This window comes from Panulirus ornatus, chromosome 19 (assembly GCF_036320965.1).
Source record: "Panulirus ornatus isolate Po-2019 chromosome 19, ASM3632096v1, whole genome shotgun sequence".
NCBI classification, from domain to species: Eukaryota; Metazoa; Arthropoda; class Malacostraca; order Decapoda; family Palinuridae; genus Panulirus; species Panulirus ornatus.
In genome coordinates, this window is record NC_092242.1 from 54,311,757 (window position 1) to 54,331,433 (window position 19,677).

The 19,677-nt window shown below is 41.1% G+C and overlaps 1 protein-coding gene across 13 annotated transcripts in view; it reads left to right on the forward strand.

The window, feature by feature from the left end:
• LOC139755506 (trichoplein keratin filament-binding protein-like) overlaps positions 1–18,107 on the forward strand; it is a 650,577-nt gene extending 632,470 nt beyond the window's left edge. For all 13 annotated transcript variants that reach the window (XM_071673867.1, XM_071673871.1, XM_071673864.1 and 10 more), the window contains 2 exons: positions 11,484–11,509; positions 17,972–18,107. In XM_071673867.1, the coding sequence (XP_071529968.1) occupies positions 11,484–11,509; positions 17,972–17,984 (39 nt within the window). In that variant the 3' untranslated portion in view covers positions 17,985–18,107. The remainder of the gene's footprint in view (positions 1–11,483; positions 11,510–17,971) is intronic.
• The last annotated feature ends 1,570 nt before the right edge of the window (positions 18,108–19,677 follow it).

The window sequence follows — 19,677 nt, forward strand, 5'->3', positions numbered from 1 at the left end:
ATATATATACATATATATATATATATATAGGTGAGTTTGAATGGAGAAAAACTGGAGGAAGTGAAGTGTTTTAGATATCTGGGAGTGGATCTGGCAGCGGATGGAACCATGGAAGCGGAAGTGGATCATAGGGTGGGAGAGGGGGCGAAAATTCTGGGAGCCTTGAAGAATGTGTGGAAGTCGAGAACATTATCTCGGAAAGCAAAAATGGGTATGTTTGAAGGAATAGTGGTTCCAACAATGTTGTATGGTTGCGAGGCGTGGGCTATGGATAGAGTTGTGCGCAGGAGGATGGATGTGCTGGAAATGAGATGTTTGAGGACAATGTGTGGTGTGAGGTGGTTTGATCGAGTAAGTAACGTAAGGGTAAGAGAGATGTGTGGAAATAAAAAGAGCGTGGTTGAGAGAGCAGAAGAGGGTGTTTTGAAATGGTTTGGGCACATGGAGAGAATGAGTGAGGAAAGATTGACCAAGAGGATATATGTGTCGGAGGTGGAGGGAACGAGGAGAAGAGGGAGACCAAATTGGAGGTGGAAAGATGGAGTGAAAAAGATTTTGTGTGATCGGGGCCTGAACATGCAGGAGGGTGAAAGGAGGGCAAGGAATAGAGTGAATTGGAGCAATGTGGTATACCGGGGTTGACGTGCTGTCAGTGGATTGAATCAAGGCATGTGAAGCGTCTGGGGTAAACCATGGAAAGCTGTGTAGGTATGTATATTTGCGTGTGTGGACGTATGTATATACATATGTATGGGGGTGGGTTGGGCCATTTCTTTCGTCTGTTTCCTTGCGCTACCTCACAAACGCGGGAGACAGCGACAAAGCAAAAAATATATATATGTATATATATATATATATATATATATATATATATATATATATATATATATATATATATATATATGTATTCATTTCAAGCTAGAAGTTTCAGTTTTCTAAATTGTTTCTTATATTACATTTTTCATATGTATATATATGTATGTGTGTGTGTGTGTATATGTGCGTATGTATGTGTATGTGTGTGTGTGTGTATATGTATATATATATGTATATTATCCCTGGGGATAGGGGTGAAAGAATACTTCCCACGTATTCCTCGCGTGTCGTAGAAAGCGACTAGAGGGGATGGGAGCGGGGGGCCAGAAATCCTCCCCTCCTTGTATTAACTTTCTAAAATGGGAAACAGAAGAAGGAGTCACGCAGGGAGTGCTCATCCTCCTCGAAGGCTCAGAGTGGGGTGCCTAAATGTGTGTGGATGTAACCAAGATGTGAAAAAAGGAGAGATAGTTAGTATGTTTGAGGAAAGGAACCTGGATGTTTTGGCTCTGAGTGAAACGAAGCTCAAGGGTAAAGGGGAAGAGTGGTTTGGGAATGTCTGGGGAGTAAAGTCAGGGGTTAGTGAGAGGACAAGAGCAAGGGAAGGAGTAGCAATACTCCTGAAACAGGAGTTGTGGGAGTATGTGATAGAATGTAAGAAAGTAAATTCTCGATTAATATGGGTAAAACTGAAAGTTGATGGAGAGAGGTGGGTGATTATTGGTGCATATGCACCTGGGCATGAGAAGAAAGATCATGAGAGGCAAGTGTTTTGGGAGCAGCTGAATGAGTGTGTTAGTGGTTTTGATGCACGAGACCAGGTTATAGTGATGGGTGATTTGAATGCAAAGGTGAGTAATGTGGCAGTTGAGGGAATAATTGGTATACATGGGGTGTTCAGTGTTGTAAATGGAAATGGTGAAGAGCTTGTAGATTTATGTGCTGAAAAAGGACTGATGATTGGGAATACCTGGTTTAAAAAGCGAGATATACATAAGTATACTTATGAGTGGGAGAAGTATAAAAGAAAGAGACAAGAGGTCAAGAGAAAGGTGCAAGAGGTGAAAAAAAGGGCAAATGAGAGTTGGGGTGAGAGACTATCAGTAAATTTTAGGGAGAATAAAAAGATGTTCTGGAAGGAGGTAAATAGGGTGCGTAAGACAAGGAAGCAAATGGGAACTTCAGTGAAGGGCGTAAATGGGGAGGTGATAACAAGTAGTGGTGATGTGAGAAGGAGATGGAATGAGTATTTTGAAGGTTTGTTGAATGTGTCTGATGACAGAGTGGCAGATATAGGGTGTTTGGGTCGAGGTGGTGTGCAAAGTGAGAGGGTTAGGGAAAATGATTTGGTAAACAGAGAAGAGGTAGTAAAAGCTTTGCGGAAGATGAAAGCCGGCAAGGCAGCAGGTTTGGATGGTATTGCAGTGGAATTTATAAAAAAAGGGGGTGACTGTATTGTTGACTGGTTGGTAAGGTTATTTAATGTATGTATGACTCATGGTGAGGTGCCTGAGGATTGGCGGAATGCGTGCATAGTGCCATTGTACAAAGGCAAAGGGGATAAGAGTGAGTGCTCAAATTACAGAGGTATAAGTTTGTTGAGTATTCCTGGTAAATTATATGGGAGGGTATTGATTGAGAGGGTGAAGGCATGTACAGAGCATCAGATTGGGGAAGAGCAGTGCGGTTTCAGAAGTGGTAGAGGATGTGTGGATCAGGTGTTTGCTTTGAAGAATGTATGTGAGAAATACTTAGAAAAGCAAATGGATTTGTATGTAGCATTTATGGATCTGGAGAAGGCATATGATAGAGTTGATAGAGATGCTCTGTGGAAGGTATTAAGAATATATGGTGTGGGAGGCAAGTTGTTAGAAGCAGTGAAAAGTTTTTATCGAGGATGTAAGGCATGTGTACGTGTAGGAAGAGAGGAAAGTGATTGGTTCTCAGTGAATGTAGGTTTGCGGCAGGGGTGTGTGATGTCTCCATGGTTGTTTAATTTGTTTATGGATGGGGTTGTTAGGGAGGTAAATGCAAGAGTCTTGGAAAGAGGGGCAAGTATGAAGTCTGTTGGGGATGAGAGAGCTTGGGAAGTGAGTCAGTTGTTGTTCGCTGATGATACAGCGCTGGTGGCAGATTCATGTGAGAAACTGCAGAAGCTGGTGACGGAGTTTGGTAAAGTGTGTGGAAGAAGAAAGTTAAGAGTAAATGTGAATAAGAGCAAGGTTATTAGGTACAGTAGGGTTGAGGGTCAAGTCAATTGGGAGGTGAGTTTGAATGGAGAAAAACTGGAGGAAGTGAAGTGTTTTAGATATCTGGGAGTGGATCTGGCAGCGGATGCAACCATGGAAGCGGAAGTGGATCATAGGGTGGGGGAGGGGGCGAAAATTTTGGGAGCCTTGAAAAATGTGTGGAAGTCGAGAACATTATCCCGGAAAGCAAAAATGGGTATGTTTGAAGGAATAGTGGTTCCAACAATGTTGTATGGTTGCGAGGCATGGGCTATGGATAGAGTTGTGCGCAGGAGGATGGATGTGCTGGAAATGAGATGTTTGAGGACAATGTGTGGTGTGAGGTGGTTTGATCGAGTAAGTAACGTAAGGGTAAGAGAGATGTGTGGAAATAAAAAGAGCGTGGTTGAGAGAGCAGAAGAGGGTGTTTTGAAGTGGTTTGGGCACATGGAGAGAATGAGTGAGGAAAGATTGACCAAGAGGATATATGTGTCGGAGGTGGAGGGAACGAGGAGAAGAGGGAGACCAAATTGGAGGTGGAAAGATGGAGTGAAAAGGATTTTGTGTGATCGGGGCCTGAACATGTAGGAGGGTGAAAGGAGGGCAAGGAATAGAGTGAATTGGAGCGATGTGGTATACAGGGGTTGACGTGCTGTCAGTGGATTGAATCAAGGCATGTGAAGCGTCCGGGGTAAACCATGGAAAGCTGTGTAGGGATGTATATTTGCGTGTGTGGACGTGTGTATGTACATGTGTATGGGGGGGTGGGGCCATTTCTTTCGTCTGTTTCCTTGCGCTACCTCGCAAACGCGGGAGACAGCGACAAGGTATAAAAAAAAAAAAAAAAAACTTATGTAAGTAGGAGAGATGGCCAGAGAGCGTTATTGGATTACGTGTTAATTGACAGGCGTGCGAAAGAGAGACTTTTGGATGTTAATGTGCTGAGAGGTGCAACTGGAGGGATGTCTGATCATTATCTTGTGGAGGCTAAGGTGAAGATTTGTATGGGCTTTCAGAAAAGAGTGAATGTTGGGGTGATGAGGGTGGTGAGAGTAAGTGAGCTTGGGAAGGAGACCTGTGTGAGGAAGTACCAGGAGAGACTGAGTACAGAATGGAAAAAGGTGAGAACAATGGAAGTAAGGGGAGTGGGGGAGGAATGGGGTGTATTTAGGGAATCATTGATGGATTGCGCAAAAGATGCTTGTGGCATGAGAAGAGTGGGAGGTGGGTTGATTAGAAAGGGTAGTGAGTGGTGGGATGAAGAAGTAAGAGTATTAGTGAAAGAGAAGAGAGGCATTTGGACGATTTTTGCAGGGAAAAAATGCAATTGAGTGGGAGATGTATAAAAGAAGGAGACAGGAGGTCAAGAGAAAGGTGCAAGAGGTGAAAAAAAGGGCAAATGAGAGTTGGGGTGAGAGAGTATCATTAAATTTTAGGGAGAATAAAAAGATATTCTGGAAGGAGGTAAATAAAGTGCGTAAGACAAGGGAGCAAATGGGAACTTCAGTGAAGGGCGCAAATGGGGAGGTGGTAACAAGTAGTGGTGATGTGAGAAGGAGATGGAGTGAGTATTTTGAAGGTTTGTTGAATGTGTTTGATGATAGAGTGGCAGATATAGGGTGTTTTGGTCGAGGTGGTGTGCAAAGTGAGAGGGTTAGGGAAAATGATTTGGTAAACAGAGAAGAGGTAGTGAAAGCTTTGCGGAAGATGAAAGCCGGCAAGGCAGCAGGTTTGGATGGTATTGCAGTGGAATTTATTAAAAAAGGGGGTGACTGTATTGTTGACTGGTTGGTAAGGTTATTTAATGTATGTATGACTCATGGTGAGGTGCCTGAGGATTGGCGGAATGCGTGCATAGTGCCATTGTACAGAGGCAAAGGGGATAAGAGTGAGTGCTCAAATTACAGAGGTATAAGTTTGTTGAGTATTCCTGGTAAATTATATGGGAGGGTATTGATTGAGAGGGTGAAGGCATGTACAGAGCATCAGATTGGGGAAGAGCAGTGTGGTTTCAGAAGTGGTAGAGATGTGTGGATCAGGTGTTTGCTTTGAAGAATGTATGTGAGAAATACTTAGAAAAGCAAATGGATTTGTATGTAGCATTTATGGATCTTGAGAAGGCATATGATAGAGTTGATAGAGATGCTCTGTGGAAGGTATTAAGAATATATGGTGTGGGAGGAAAGTTGTTAGAAGCAGTGAAAAGTTTTTATCGAGGATGTAAGGCATGTGTACGTGTAGGAAGAGAGGAAAGTGATTGGTTCTCAGTGAATGTAGGTTTGCGGCAGGGGTGTGTGATGTCTCCATGGTTGTTTAATTTGTTTATGGATGGGGTTGTTAGGGAGGTAAATGCAAGAGTTTTGGAAAGAGGGGCAAAAATGAAGTCTGTTGTGGATGAGAGAGCTTGGGAAGTGAGTCAGTTCTTGTTCGCTGATGATACAGTGCTGGTGGCTGATTCATGTGAGAAACTGCAGAAGCTGGTGACTGAGTTTGGTAAAGTGTGTGGAAGAAGAAAGTTAAGAGTAAATGTGAATAAGAGCAAGGTTATTAGGTACAGTAGGGTTGAGGGTCAAGTCAATTGGGAGGTGAGTTTGAATGGAGAAAAACTGGAGGAAGTGAAGTGTTTTAGATATCTGGGAGTGGATCTGGCAGCGGATGGAACCATGGAAGCGGAAGTGGAGCATAGGGTGGGGGAGGGGGCGAAAATTCTGGGGGCCTTGAAGAATGTGTGGAAGTCGAGAACATTATCTCGGAAAGCAAAAATGGGTACGTTTGATGGAATAGTGGTTCCAACAATGTTGTATGGTTGCGAGGCGTGGGCTATGGATAGAGTTGTGCGCAGGAGGATGGATGTGCTGGAAATGAGATGTTTGAGGACAATGTGTGGTGTGAGGTGGTTTGATCGAGTGAGTAACGTAAGGGTAAGAGAGATGTGTGGAAATAAAAAGAGCGTGGTTGAGAGAGCAGAAGAGGGTGTTTTGAAGTGGTTTGGGGACATGGAGAGAATGAGTGAGGAAAGATTGACCAAGAGGATATATGTGTCGGAGGTGGAGGGAACGAGGAGAAGAGGGAGACCAAATTGGAGGTGGAAAGATGGAGTGAAAAAGATTTTGTGTGATCGGGGCCTGAACATGCAGGAGGGTGAAAGGAGGGCAAGGAATAGAGTGAATTGGAGCGATGTGGTATACCAGGGTTGACGTGCTGTCAGTGGATTGAATCAAGGCATGTGAAGCGTCTGGGGTAAACCATGGAAAGCTGTGTAGGTATGTATATTTGCGAGTGTGGACGTATGTATATACATGTGTATGGGGTGGGTTGGGCCATTTCTTTCGTCTGTTTCCTTGCGCTACCTCGCAAACGCGGGAGACCGACAAAGTATAATAAAAATAAAGAAAAAAAAAAAATATATATATATATATATATATATATATATATATATATATATATATATATATATATTCCAAGTATACTGAATAAGTTACACGTCGGTCTTCTTTGTATTCCTCTCAAGGATCAGTCTGGCCTATAAACCTTGAGAGAATCTTTAGGATCCCTAGGGGTAGAAACTTTTAACCCCTTGCTTTCTGATGAGGTGAATGCCTCTCATCCTTTGCTACCCACCTGTATGATAACAGCAACATACAGGCCAGTTCGGATCACCACACTCTTCTTGAGATCCACAAGCACTATAAGTGTTCTAATCTATCCTTCCCTTTCTGGTATCTTCCACTTCTAAGGGTGTAATGTGTTTGCGTATTTTGAAAAATTTTAACTATATTTTACTGGTATGGAAGTTATTATGTGCAGGTACTTAATTTGTTACTGTTGTTTAAGTAATTGCTGATATTTTCTCCTCCTTTCTAACCTTTTCCTACTACTTCTTCCTGCACCCTGTTAGTGGGCTTTTTTCTATTCTTTTGAAAGCTTTACTTCAAGGTTGTGCCAGCCAGAGTCAGATGTCTGTCAGTCAAGCTATTGTTGCAAGCTATTGTTGTTTGGTTTTATCAGATTGATCTTGACTGGTATTTTGTTAACAAAGGGCTCCTGTAGCTTGATCCTTGGAGGGAGTTTTTTTTGTTGTTTTTCTTATCTTACAAGACTGAGTTTTGGAAGCACTTCATGTTGGAAGCTTTCCCCACCTACCCACAAGTCACAGGTCAACATGATTCCTATTTGTGTGTTGAAGGGAGAGAGTTTTACACTTATGGTGCCCTGACAGTGCATTGGAGTCATGTGACCCAATTAATATAGCAGTCTCATACCTCAACCAATACTGCATCATTAGACAGTTTCCTGTGCCTTGCAGAATTACCATGATGCATATCTCAAGGATAAGGCAAGAAAATGAATGATCCACTGAGTCCTCTCTTCCCAAGGGAGAGCAGTTACACCTGCTTCTGTCTTTGCTATTTTGTGCATTCCTATTCTCCTGTGAGGGTAGTCAGAAGGTCATTGGAACCTGGCTGTCTAAAATAGTTGCTGTAAGTCAAACAGTGTTTTATAACCCTTGTATCTCTAAGGAAGGTGCATGCAAGGGCGAACATAGTGGATTTCTGATACTCTTAAACATAGTAAGGGTAGTGCTAATGTATTCTGCTGTTACCCCAGCTCTGCTGTGAAGAAGGCCAGCATTTTTCCTTGGCCTGCCCCTAGTAGAAGCAAAGGTCTCCTGTCTTGAGGGCCCTTTTTTGAGATTGAAAAAAGACCCTATGATAGATTCCTGTCAAAACATCTCCCCTCAGGTTGGGGGTAGGCACCAGAGCTTCAGACAGTTTTGGTTGTTCAACCAATATTGTCACTCGAGTTCTCAATATCTGTTTCCAAGGAAAAATTTAAGATGGCCCCCCTCTTTCCATTCATAAAGAAGGATGAATGATTGCAGTCTTCTCCTTGCTATAGGTACAAATTCATTGGTCATGTGCAGTACTTATGACAGTTTAAAGACCGTCCATTAGTCCTAAGGATTAAACAACTGAACTGTCAGCTTGACCAAAAGACACTCACAGGCACATTCCACTTAACCTGAGAATGAGAAAGTCTTTTGCTTTCAGGTGAAGAAATCAGACTTAGCTGGTTAAAGTGATGCCCTTTGGGTCATGCATAGTCCCACAGGTTTTTACAAGACTGGTAGCTACACCGATTCCCAGACCTTCATCCAGGTCCTCACTTAGTCTTTCTTGATCTTGTGATAATTGGAATTTCAAGAGTAATATGCCAGACAAGAGTTACAAGTCCAGAATATTTTGGGGAAGAAGGTTTTATCATCAACCAGGAAAGCTCTTACCTGATTCCCACTCACGTTTTAATGTAGCTCAGAATTGTGGTGAACTCAAACAGGTTTCCTGTCTCTTTGAGGACAAATCCTTGGATTATGCACCTCTATATTCTGGTTCCAGTCTTCTTTGTCTCAGGATCAACTAGAGCACCAGCTGGGAAATTTGTGGCAGCTCAGTGCAATGACGTGGTGAAGCTGTAGGCCAAAATAATCATATTTTTAGAAAGGAAAGCTTTTTCAACTGTTAAACAAAGGTTTACAAAAAAGTTTACCCCAAGACCTTTTCAGTTTTGTAGTCTAGTTAACGGTTTTGAGAAATCCTCTGAGGTCTTGGACAGCTCCTCTAACTTTCATGAGGGTTTATGCTGATACCTTGAATCACAGCTGGGGCTTCCATTCCTCAGATCATATAAGTGCAAATTCTTGGAAAGAGAAACAAAAAACCTTACATAGCATTAAGGAACTGCTGGTCCCATGGTTCTGCATCTCTTAGAATGTTCTAATTCTGGTAATGAGGGACAGCCCTGGGGCAGTCCACTGCCAAATGAATGAAGTCTCCTACAGATCCCTCCCTTATTAAAGCTACCTTAAAGATTTCTCTCTAGCAGGGTACAGTATTTGGGCTGACACCCTGTCAAGGTTAATTTCCTTAACTGCAGAGATATATATGGGGATAGATAAGATGCATTAGAGATGGCCCCTCATGTAGATCAGTTTACCACTAAAGCAAATCCTTTGTTGGGAACCTGTCTCTTGTAGATGTTTGATAAAAGGACAATAGCAATAAATGCCTATCCCTGGGGATAGGGGAGAAAGAATACTTCTCACATATTCCCTGCGTGTCATAGAAGGTGACTAAAAGGGGAGGGAGTGGGGGCTGAAAATCCTCCCCTTCCATTTTTAATTTCCCAAAAAAAGGAACAGAGAAGGGGGTTAAATGAGGATATTTCCTCTAAGGCTCAGTCTGCTCTTCTTAACGTTACTTCGCTGATGCGGGAACTGGCGAATATGTTTATAGAAAAAAAAATCAATAAATGCCATGATTCTGGACTGGAATTGTTGTAACCAAATGTATCTTTTTCCCTTAGTTAATCTGTTGGATGAGTTATTTCCGAAGTAATTGTTTTTTTGGGTTTAATGAATCATGTTGCCCAGAGTGGGAGAGACAGTCATATTTCAAAGGCTTCTGTAGTTTCCATATCCACAGCTGACACTTTAGGATCTCTCAAGGTTACCACAACGTGGATTTAGGAGCCCAGTCTCAAAAGTCTGGATTTTGGAATATATATACATGAATTTTCTCAAACTCCTTTATGGTCTTGAGATTTGCAATGCATTTTACAGTTGACCATCATGATACTTGTATATTTACTCACACCATTTCAATCAGTATAGAAACAATTTTAATTATTTCTTAGAGCCATATTCTTCTGAAGTTTCTTTGTTAGAGTTCTCTAGCCTATGTCATAATAAAAACAGAGTTAGTGATACTATTGCTTGGTATAAGAGTGCCCTTTCAGAATCAAATTCTTTTGGTTTTGGTATAAACAGCAGGACTTGCTTGGGAAGAGATTTTCTGGTCTTTCTTTTTGAGAAGAGTATTTACCTCCCCACTGTAACCTGAAAGGGGTTGTCAAAAGTCTTTGACTTGTTTCAGTCACAGAATTTTTCTGCTTATGAAAATTATTCTTGGTATCTTTTAGTGTTTGGAGATAGTAAGATACATAAAATGTCCAGATATCATTTTTAATGATAACATATCCTGGTTCAAGGTTCATCCAAACCCTAGGTTTTGGGAAGAAAATGAAATGAGTTTCAAAATAATCTGATTTTAATTCATTTTTTGAAAAGCCACAAAGAATTGCATTCTGTAAACTCCATGAAATCTCTGAGGGAATTGATAAATAATCACCTGAGAATATTGAAGGGAATATTTTTTACTTTTGTCCAGGAAGCTTGAAACTCCACTCATCAAGGAACATCTCTCTTTCTTTGTATTAACAGACTGATTTTGATAACTCAACCTGGCCAGTATGTTACAGCCCATGATATCAGGAAGGTAGCATCTACTCTGGCCTTTTTGTGAAACCTTACCCAAAAGAAGATTAAAGAATAAAACGGGGGCTTTAGCATTACCCTAACACATTCATAAGATGATACTTTGTACCAGAGGTTGGGGATAATTCTTTTGTGGCACTGAGGTTGCCATCTTGGAAGCAGATTGCCAAAGGACAGTTCTAGGGTGATTGTTTAATTTTTTGGCTATATCTTATCCTCTGTTTCACAGTGTTTCTCTAATCCTCTTCTTTCATTTTGGTGTGCTACCAGGGCTTGCAGGAAAGACCGATCCTGGGGAGAAATGTAGGTTTTGAAGGATAAACAATTGTTCTGTCTGGGCTGGTGTCCCTTGGGGAAAATTTTGGGTTTCTGTTTCCTGTCCTACCTTCCCCTCTATTTAGAAAATCATTTTTCATTCCACCTTTGTGATAAAGTGTGTTCTTAGAATTATGAGGCGGTCAAAATGACAGCCAGTGGGACAATGGAATCATTGCCAAGTGTAAGTTGATGACTTGGTTAAGTGTGGACTCCGGTTGAGTTGTGTGCCACTACTACTAAACTGTTGGTTAGCAAAGGGTGAATAGAATTTACCTCACCCCAAGGAGTTTACAGAATCTCTTAAGGGTTGTGGAATACCATCCTGAAGAGAAAGTCTTTCAACAATGAAAATTTACACTTGTAACCAATCCTGACCTATAGAGACAAGGATTTTATATATGTGCACTGAAGTTTGGATAGGTTTGCCAGTATGCATTCATCTTGTACATTTTGCTTTTACATTCTTGTCATTCATCAGAGCTGTGGAGCACACCTCTACCTGTTCTGTAACCATATGATAATTTTCTGTATGGAAATATCTGCCCTAGTTCCATTACATTCTTTAGAGCTGTGAAGCACACCTGTAACTGTCCTGCAAGCACTTAGTAATCTTCTGTATGTAAATATTTACCCCCAGTTACATGATACAGTACAAGATATTTAAAGTGTGTAATCACTATACAGATTTTTGCTTAAACTCATTTTTAAGAATTTTCAGTTCATAGCTGTATCCATAAAGAAGGAAATGGAAAGTTTAAGTATGTGACTGAAATACTTTATATTTTCAGCACTATGGCCGCAAGAGGTTTGCATGGTAAGCATCTTAGTCTTCATCAGAACTGTGGTCATCTTCAAGAAGTACTCTCCTATAACATGGTGCTTTTTTAAACATATCTTTTTTTTTACATTTTTACTGCTAATTGTTATTTGAAATAACAACATAACTTTGTTACTGTTAGGTGATAAGACTATATTTTAATTTCTATTGTAATTATTGTTATTTGTGAATAATGGGCCCCTGATCCTCATATTGTATAGTTGTATTTGATTCAGATTTTTTGAAAACTGAGATGACATGGACAACTAAATGCCCTAATCAAGGCCATTTTAATTATACTACATATATATATATATATATATATAGTCTTTATCATTATGATAATACTTAATTGCTATTTCCTTCATCAGTGAGGTAGCACAAGAAAACAGATGAAGAATGGCCCAACCCCCCATATACACACACATATATATAAATACATGAATGCCCATACATGCACATATACATACATATACATTTCAACGTATACATACATATACATACGCAGACATATATACACACATGTACATATTCGCACTTGCTGCCTTCATCCATTTCCTTTGCCATGCACGAAACAGCATCCCCCCCATCCGTTGAGGTAGTGCCAGGAAAAGACAAAAAAGGCCATATTTGTTCACTCAGTCTGTAACTGTCCTGTGTAATGCACTGAAACCACAGCTCCCTTTCCACATCCAGGCCCCACAGACCTTTTCATGGTTTATCCTGGATGCTTCACATACCTTGGTCAATCAGTTGACAGCACTTCAACCCTCGTATACCACATCGTCCCAATTCACTCTATTCCTTGCACTCCTTTCACCTCCCTGTATGTTCAGGCCCCGATCGCTCAGAATCTTTTTCACTCCATCCTTCCTCCTCCAATTTGGTCTCCTGCTTCTCCGTGTCCCCTCAACCTCTGACACATATATCCTCTTTGTCAACCATTCCTCATTCATTCTTTCCATGTGTCCAGACCATTTCAACTTACCCTCTTCTGCTCTCTCAACCACACTCTTTTTATTACCACACATCCCTCTTACCCTTTCATTATTTACTCGATCAAACCACCTGACACCACATATTGTCATCAAGCATTTCATTTCCAACACATCCACCCTCCTCTGCACAACCCTATCTATAGCCCATGCCTCGCAACTATGTAACATTGTTGGAACCACTATTCCTTCAGACATACCCATTTTTGCTCTCCAAGATAACGTTCTCGCCTTCCACACATTTTTCAACACTCCCAGAACCTTTGTCCCCTCCCCCACCTTGTGACACTTCCACTTCCATGGTTCCATCAGCTGCTAAGTCCACTCCCAGATATCTAAAACACTTCACTTCCTCCAGTTTTTCTCCATTCACACTTACCTCCCAATTAACTTGCCCTTCACTCCTACTGAACCTAATAACCTTGCTTTCTTCTTTCACACACTTAAGCAAGCTCCATCACCAGCCTGTGCAGTTTCTCACCCAAATCAGCCACCAGCGCTGTGTCATCAGTGAACAACAACTGACTCACTTCCCAAGCTCTTTCATCCACAGCAGACTGCATACTTGCCCCTCTCTCCAAAACTCTTGCATTCACTTACCTAACCACCCCATCCATAAACAAATTGAATAACCATGGAGACATCATGCACCCCTGCTGCAAACCTACATTTACTGGGAACCAATCACTTTCCTCCCTTCCTACTCATACACATGCCTTACATCCTTGGTAAAAGCTTTTCACTGTTTCTAGCAACTTACTTCCCACACCATATACTCTTAAAACCCTCCACAAAGCATCTCTATCAACACTATCATATGTCTTCTTCAGATCCATAAATGCTACATACAAATCCATCTGTTCCTCTAAGTATTTCTCACATAAATTCTTCAAAGCAAACACCTGATCCACACAACCTCTACCACTTCTAAAACCACATTGCTCTTCCCCAATCTGATGCTCTGTACATGCCTTTACCCTCTCAGTCAATATCCTCCCATATGATTTCCCAGGAATACTCAACAAACTTTATTTTTTATTTATTTTGCTTTGTCACTGTCTCCCGCGTTAGCAAGGTAGCACAAGGAAACAGACGAAAGAATGGCCCAACCCACCCACATACACATGTATATACATACATGTCCACCCATGCACAATATACATACCTATACATCTCAATGTACACATATATATACACACACAGACATATGCATATATACACATGTACATAATTCATACTGTCTGCCTTTATTTGTTCCCATCGCCACCTCGCCACACATGGAATAACAACCCCCTCCCCCCTCATGTGTGCGAGGTAGCGCTAGGAAAAACACCAAAGGCCCCATTCGTTCACACTCAGTCTCTAGCTGTCATGTAATAATGCACCGAAACCACAGCTCCCTTTCCACATCCAGGCCCCACACACTTTTCATGCTTTACCCCAGACGCTTCACATGCCCTGGTTCAATCCATTGACAGCACGTCGACCCCAGTATACCACATCGTTCCAATTCACTCTATTCCTTGCACACCTTTCACCCTCCTGCATGTTCAGGCCCCGATCACTCAAAATCTTTTTCACTCCATCTTTCCACCTCCAATTTGGTCTCCCACTTCTCGTTCCCTCCACCTCTGACACATATATCCTCTTGGTCAATCTTTCCCCACTCATTCTCTCCATGTGACCAAACCATTTCAAAACACCCTCTTCTGCTCTCTCAACCACACTCTTTTTATTTCCACACATCTCTCTCACCTTTACATTACTTACTCGATCAAACCACCTCACACCACATATTGTCCTCAAACATCTCATTTCCAGCACATCCACCCTCCTGCGCACAACTCTATCCATAGCCCATGCCTCACAACCATACAACATTGTTGGAACCACTATTCCTTCAAACATACCCATTTTTGCTTTCCGAGATAATGTTCTCGACTTCCACACATTCTTCAAGGCCCCCAGAATTTTCGCCCCCTCCCCCACCCTATGATCCACTTCCGCTTCCATGGTTCCATCCGCTGCCAGATCCACTCCCAGATATCTAAAACACTTCACTTCCTCCAGTTTTTCTCCATTCAAACTCACCTCCCAATTGACTTGACCCTCAACCCTACTGTACCTAATAACCTTGCTCTTATTCACATTTACTCTTAACTTTCTTCTTCCACACACTTTACCAAACTCAGTCACCAGCTTCTGCAGTTTCTCACATGAATCAGCCACCAGCGCTGTATCATCAGCGAACAACAACTGACTCACTTCCCAAGCTCTCTCATCCCCAACAGACTTCATACTTGCCCCTCTTTCCAAAACTCTTGCATTTACCTCCCTAACAACCCCATCCATAAACAAATTAAACAACCATGGAGACATCACACACCCCTGCCGCAAACCTACATTCACTGAGAACCAATCACTTTCCTCTCTTCCTACACGTACACATGCCTTACATCCTCGATAAAAACTTTTCACTGCTTCTAACAACTTTCCTCCCACACCATATATTCTTAATACCTTCCACAGAGCATCTCTATCAACTCTATCATATGCCTTCTCCAGATCCATAAATGCTACATACAAATCCATTTGCTTTTCTAAGTATTTCTCACATACATTCTTCAAAGCAAACACCTGATCCACACATCCTCTACCACTTCTGAAACCACACTGCTCTTCCCCAATCTGATGCTCTGTACATGCCTTCACCCTCTCAATCAATACCCTCCCATATAATTTACCAGGAATACTCAACAAACTTATACCTCTGTAATTTGAGCACTCACTCTTATCCCCTTTGCCTTTGTACAATGGCACTATGCACGCATTCTGCCAATCCTCAGGCACCTCACCATGAGTCATACATACATTAAATAACCTTACCAACCAGTCAACAATACAGTCACCCCCTTTTTTAATAAATTCCACTGCAATACCATCCAAACCTGCTGCCTTGCCGGCTTTCATCTTCCGCAAAGCTTTCACTACCTCTTCTCTGTTTACCAAATCATTTTCCCTAACCCTCTCACTTTGCACACCACCTCGACCAAAACACCCTATATCTGCCACTCTATCATCAAACACATTCAACAAACCTTCAAAATACTCACTCCATCTCCTTCTCACATCACCACTACTTGTTATCACCTCCCCATTTGCGCCCTTCACTGAAGTTCCCATTTGCTCCCTTGTCTTACGCACTTTATTTACCTCCTTCCAGAACATCTTTTTATTCTCCCTAAAATTTAATGATACTCTCTCACCCCAACTCTCATTTGCCCTTTTTTTCACCTCTTGCACCTTTCTCTTGACCTCCTGTCTCTTTCTTTTATACATCTCCCACTCAATTGCATTTTTTCCCTGCAAAAATCGTCCAAATGCCTCTCTCTTCTCTTTCACTAATACTCTTACTTCTTCATCCCACCACTCACTACCCTTTCTAATCAACCCACCTCCCACTCTTCTCATGCCACAAGCATCTTTTGCGCAATCCATCACTGATTCCCTAAATACATCCCATTCCTCCCCCACTCCCCGTACTTCCATTGTTCTCACCTTTTTCCATTCTGTACTCAGTCTCTCCTGGTACTTCCTCACACAGGTCTCCTTCCCAAGCTCACTTACTCTCACCACCCTCTTCACCCCAACATTCACTCTTCTTTTCTGAAAACCCATACAAATCTTCACCATAGCCTCCAAATGATAATGATCAGACATCCCTCCAGTTGCACCTCTCAGCACATTAACATCCAAAAGTCTCTCTTTTGCACGCCTGTCAATTAACACGTAATCCAATAACGCTCTCTGGCCACATATATATAAACCTACAGTAGCATATATATCTTTATTATGAAAAAAATATGATTCCATGTTTATCTAAATTATTGGTTCTCAGTACTGATACTGTATCCTAAGTAATCAGTATGAAGTGACTGGTGTTAAAGGAAGTATTTGTAGTTATTTATTTTGGATATTAGAGGAAAGTTACGTACGGGACCAGTTTCAAATCAGGTCAGTACCAGACTCCACCTGCTTGTGGTTACACCTTCAGTGAGACTGTACCATCAACTATTTATAAGTACAGTCTCTCCAAGGAACTTCATATTCCTGATGAGTCAGTCATTTTTCTGCTGCTGAAGGTAGCATAGCCTTGAAACTGCAGGAGTCCCTTCAAAGAAGGGGGGCCTGCAGACTTTATAATGATAATAACAGTTTCAAATAAGTTAAGAAATACATAGTCTCTTTCCTTGTTTTCTTATGTTTTATACTTAATTTTTAGTATTGTGGACATACCATCTGGTTCTCTAAAGGAATCCTCTGTGATCTATATACTTTAGTCATTTTAAACTAAAACACCTATCTGTTGTAGAATTGTAATGGTGATTTTTTTAATAGAAGTATTTTTATGATCAGCAATAAAATAAGACCCCTAAGATCCTTATAATATTTATGTACCTTTTTATTTACATCATTAGCCAAGTACTAAGTATGGTAGTATTCACACAGATATCCTAATTGGAGACCCTTACTGGAGTGGCAACATATTATGGGCAACAAGATAAACAAACTAGTTGGCTGTGGATAGTAGATTTTTGAGCTGCAGATGATTTAGGTAGACTAAAGGAAGTTATCCCATGGACCTGAACCCTTAAATGGTGGGATAGGTGTAGAAAGCACATCAACAGGTATGCATAAAAAAAATCTGAGTTACTAGACTAGCATGCAAAAGTAATATATGATACACGTAACATAATACAGGACCTTTGTGTAGTCCTGTTGGAGTGTTGAGGGAGTAGGAGGGGAAGTGGCAGACACATCTTGTATTTCAGTTTCTAAAAGGTGGAACAGAATGAGGGGTAAAGTGGAGAGTCCTCATCCTTCTTAAATGCTCAGACTGGGGTGTCTGAATATGTGTGGATGTTACCAAGATAAGAAAGAGGAAATGGAGGTCATGTTTGTTTCTTTTTCTTGAATGAGGTATAACACTATTCAGGTATTTGTTAAATTTCTTACTCAGGTGAATAGTGATGAATAGCTGTTATAAAATTACAGAAAATGCACCAAGAATAACTGGGACTAGAGGATGTGCATTGCACATCTGGGGCAATCCTTCCACACCTGTTTCTTTGATTTTCTTGAACTTGATATCACCTCTACCTTTATTTCTTACACAGGCTCAGCATTGGTGGTGACTAATGTGAATCTATGTACAAGTATTAAACTACACACACTCATACACAAAACACCACTCTAAATGATACATTATGGTCAAAATATGCTTGGAAATATAACTATCTCTTTACTACCATCTGTTTGTCCAGTCATCGATTATTACAGGTGGTACAGATATAGGTAGTGGGGCCCATGTTTGCCTCCCTCCAACTTACCCTTATGGAAATTGCTCTCAGAGTCACTTATTTCTTGACATTCTACCAGTAATCTTCTTTAATTCTCTCACCAGTGGATACACATAGTGATAAGTGTTTAACTGAGAGCTCCACCAGAAAATTCTCGCTGGTAGGACACTCGGTTTCACTGGAGATTACAACGTTCTAATGAGTTGGGACACCATAATGCCATATTCCAGGCACACAGAAAGGTAAGCAGATATACATGAAATTAACCCATCATGTTATTGTTAATACTGTACAGTATAAGGCATGTACTTGCTTCACCTCACTTTATAAACTGAATTTTCACATCCAAATTCTTTCTTTTCCTCCATGTTTGCCCACATCACCAATGCTAAAACCTACATGCAATTTTCCTAATATTCTGAGGCTCTTGTGCACACAGAAGTAGGCAAAATGGCAAAAAAATAACCAACCAATGATGGCATAAATCTAGCAGACAGGAGAGCACCCACAGCTGGTGTCTTGAGTCACTGATTGGCTGGGCACACAACTAAGACAAAAGAAGAAAATGATGTATACATTGACCACCATCCATGTCTCATAATCTACATTTTTTATGAGATTTCTAAACTGTTTTATGGATCTCTTGCACTCAGGAAAATAGGCAGATATACAAGAAATAAACCAACCATGCTGCTGAAAGCACATTACAGTGTGAGTACAAGCTTTATCTTGCCGTATAACCTGAATTTTCACATCCAAACTGCATCTTTTCCTTTATGCTTGCCCATGTTAAAAACACTTAACACCTGCATGCTATTTTCCAGGTAATTTGGTCTCTAGTGAAATCAGAAAAAGGTAAAAAGATGATAAATAAAATCACCATACAGGGGTATATGTGGTAGACAGAAGAGCTCCCAAAGTAAGTGGCCTAGGTTGCTGATTGCCTCATACTGTACTGTATAATTTTTTTTCATTGAGCTCTCAGCTAGAACAGAAGAGACATGTTTATTAGCCACTGCCTGTAAGCTATATAATCAACATATTTCAAATCTTAACTTGTTGCTTATCCTTAAATACATGCCCACATTATCAACACTAACACCTGCATGCCGGTTTCCAATTAGTATGGAACTGTTCCGATGAGAAATGGGGAGTTCACTTGTTACAAAGGCTTATTCCCATAGCCATACCCTTGAGGGAGTTCTAGGTGGGAACAGTCATTTGAGATATAGATAGATAGACAGATAGGGAAATTGGATGGGGACCATTAAAAGTTAGGGGGCATGGCCCTCTGGTGCCCCTGTGATGATGCCCCTTCAAAATGTTCCTCCTCATCAATTAGATCATCTAACAATTTGCATATTTTCCACATGATCACTGGGCACATGGCCAGAGAAACCATTAGATGCTCATCTGCAGTTGTGAGAGCAAACTTACTTCCTGTGCCTGTCTGGCAACAAAAGTGACCTCTGTAATCCACTGATGTTACTGTAAATCGCCTGGATGGTAAAAGTTAAAACATCATATGATGCTACATTTTACAGGGTGATTGCAAGAATAATATTACTCTAAGGAAACCGCTTTTTCTGATCACATATGTATTTGTCTCCTATTGCACACACAGAGAGCTATAATTTTGCACACTGGGATAGAAAAGATTCGGGTGACCTGGCCACGGCCCTCATGTATCTAAAGCAGTTTGATGTCAACAGTGAACAGTTCCTCATGAGATGCAGACAACAACCATAGGTCATGAAAAGAAGCTTGTTAGAAACAACATGAAGTACTGCTGTAGTAAGGCTTGTGTATG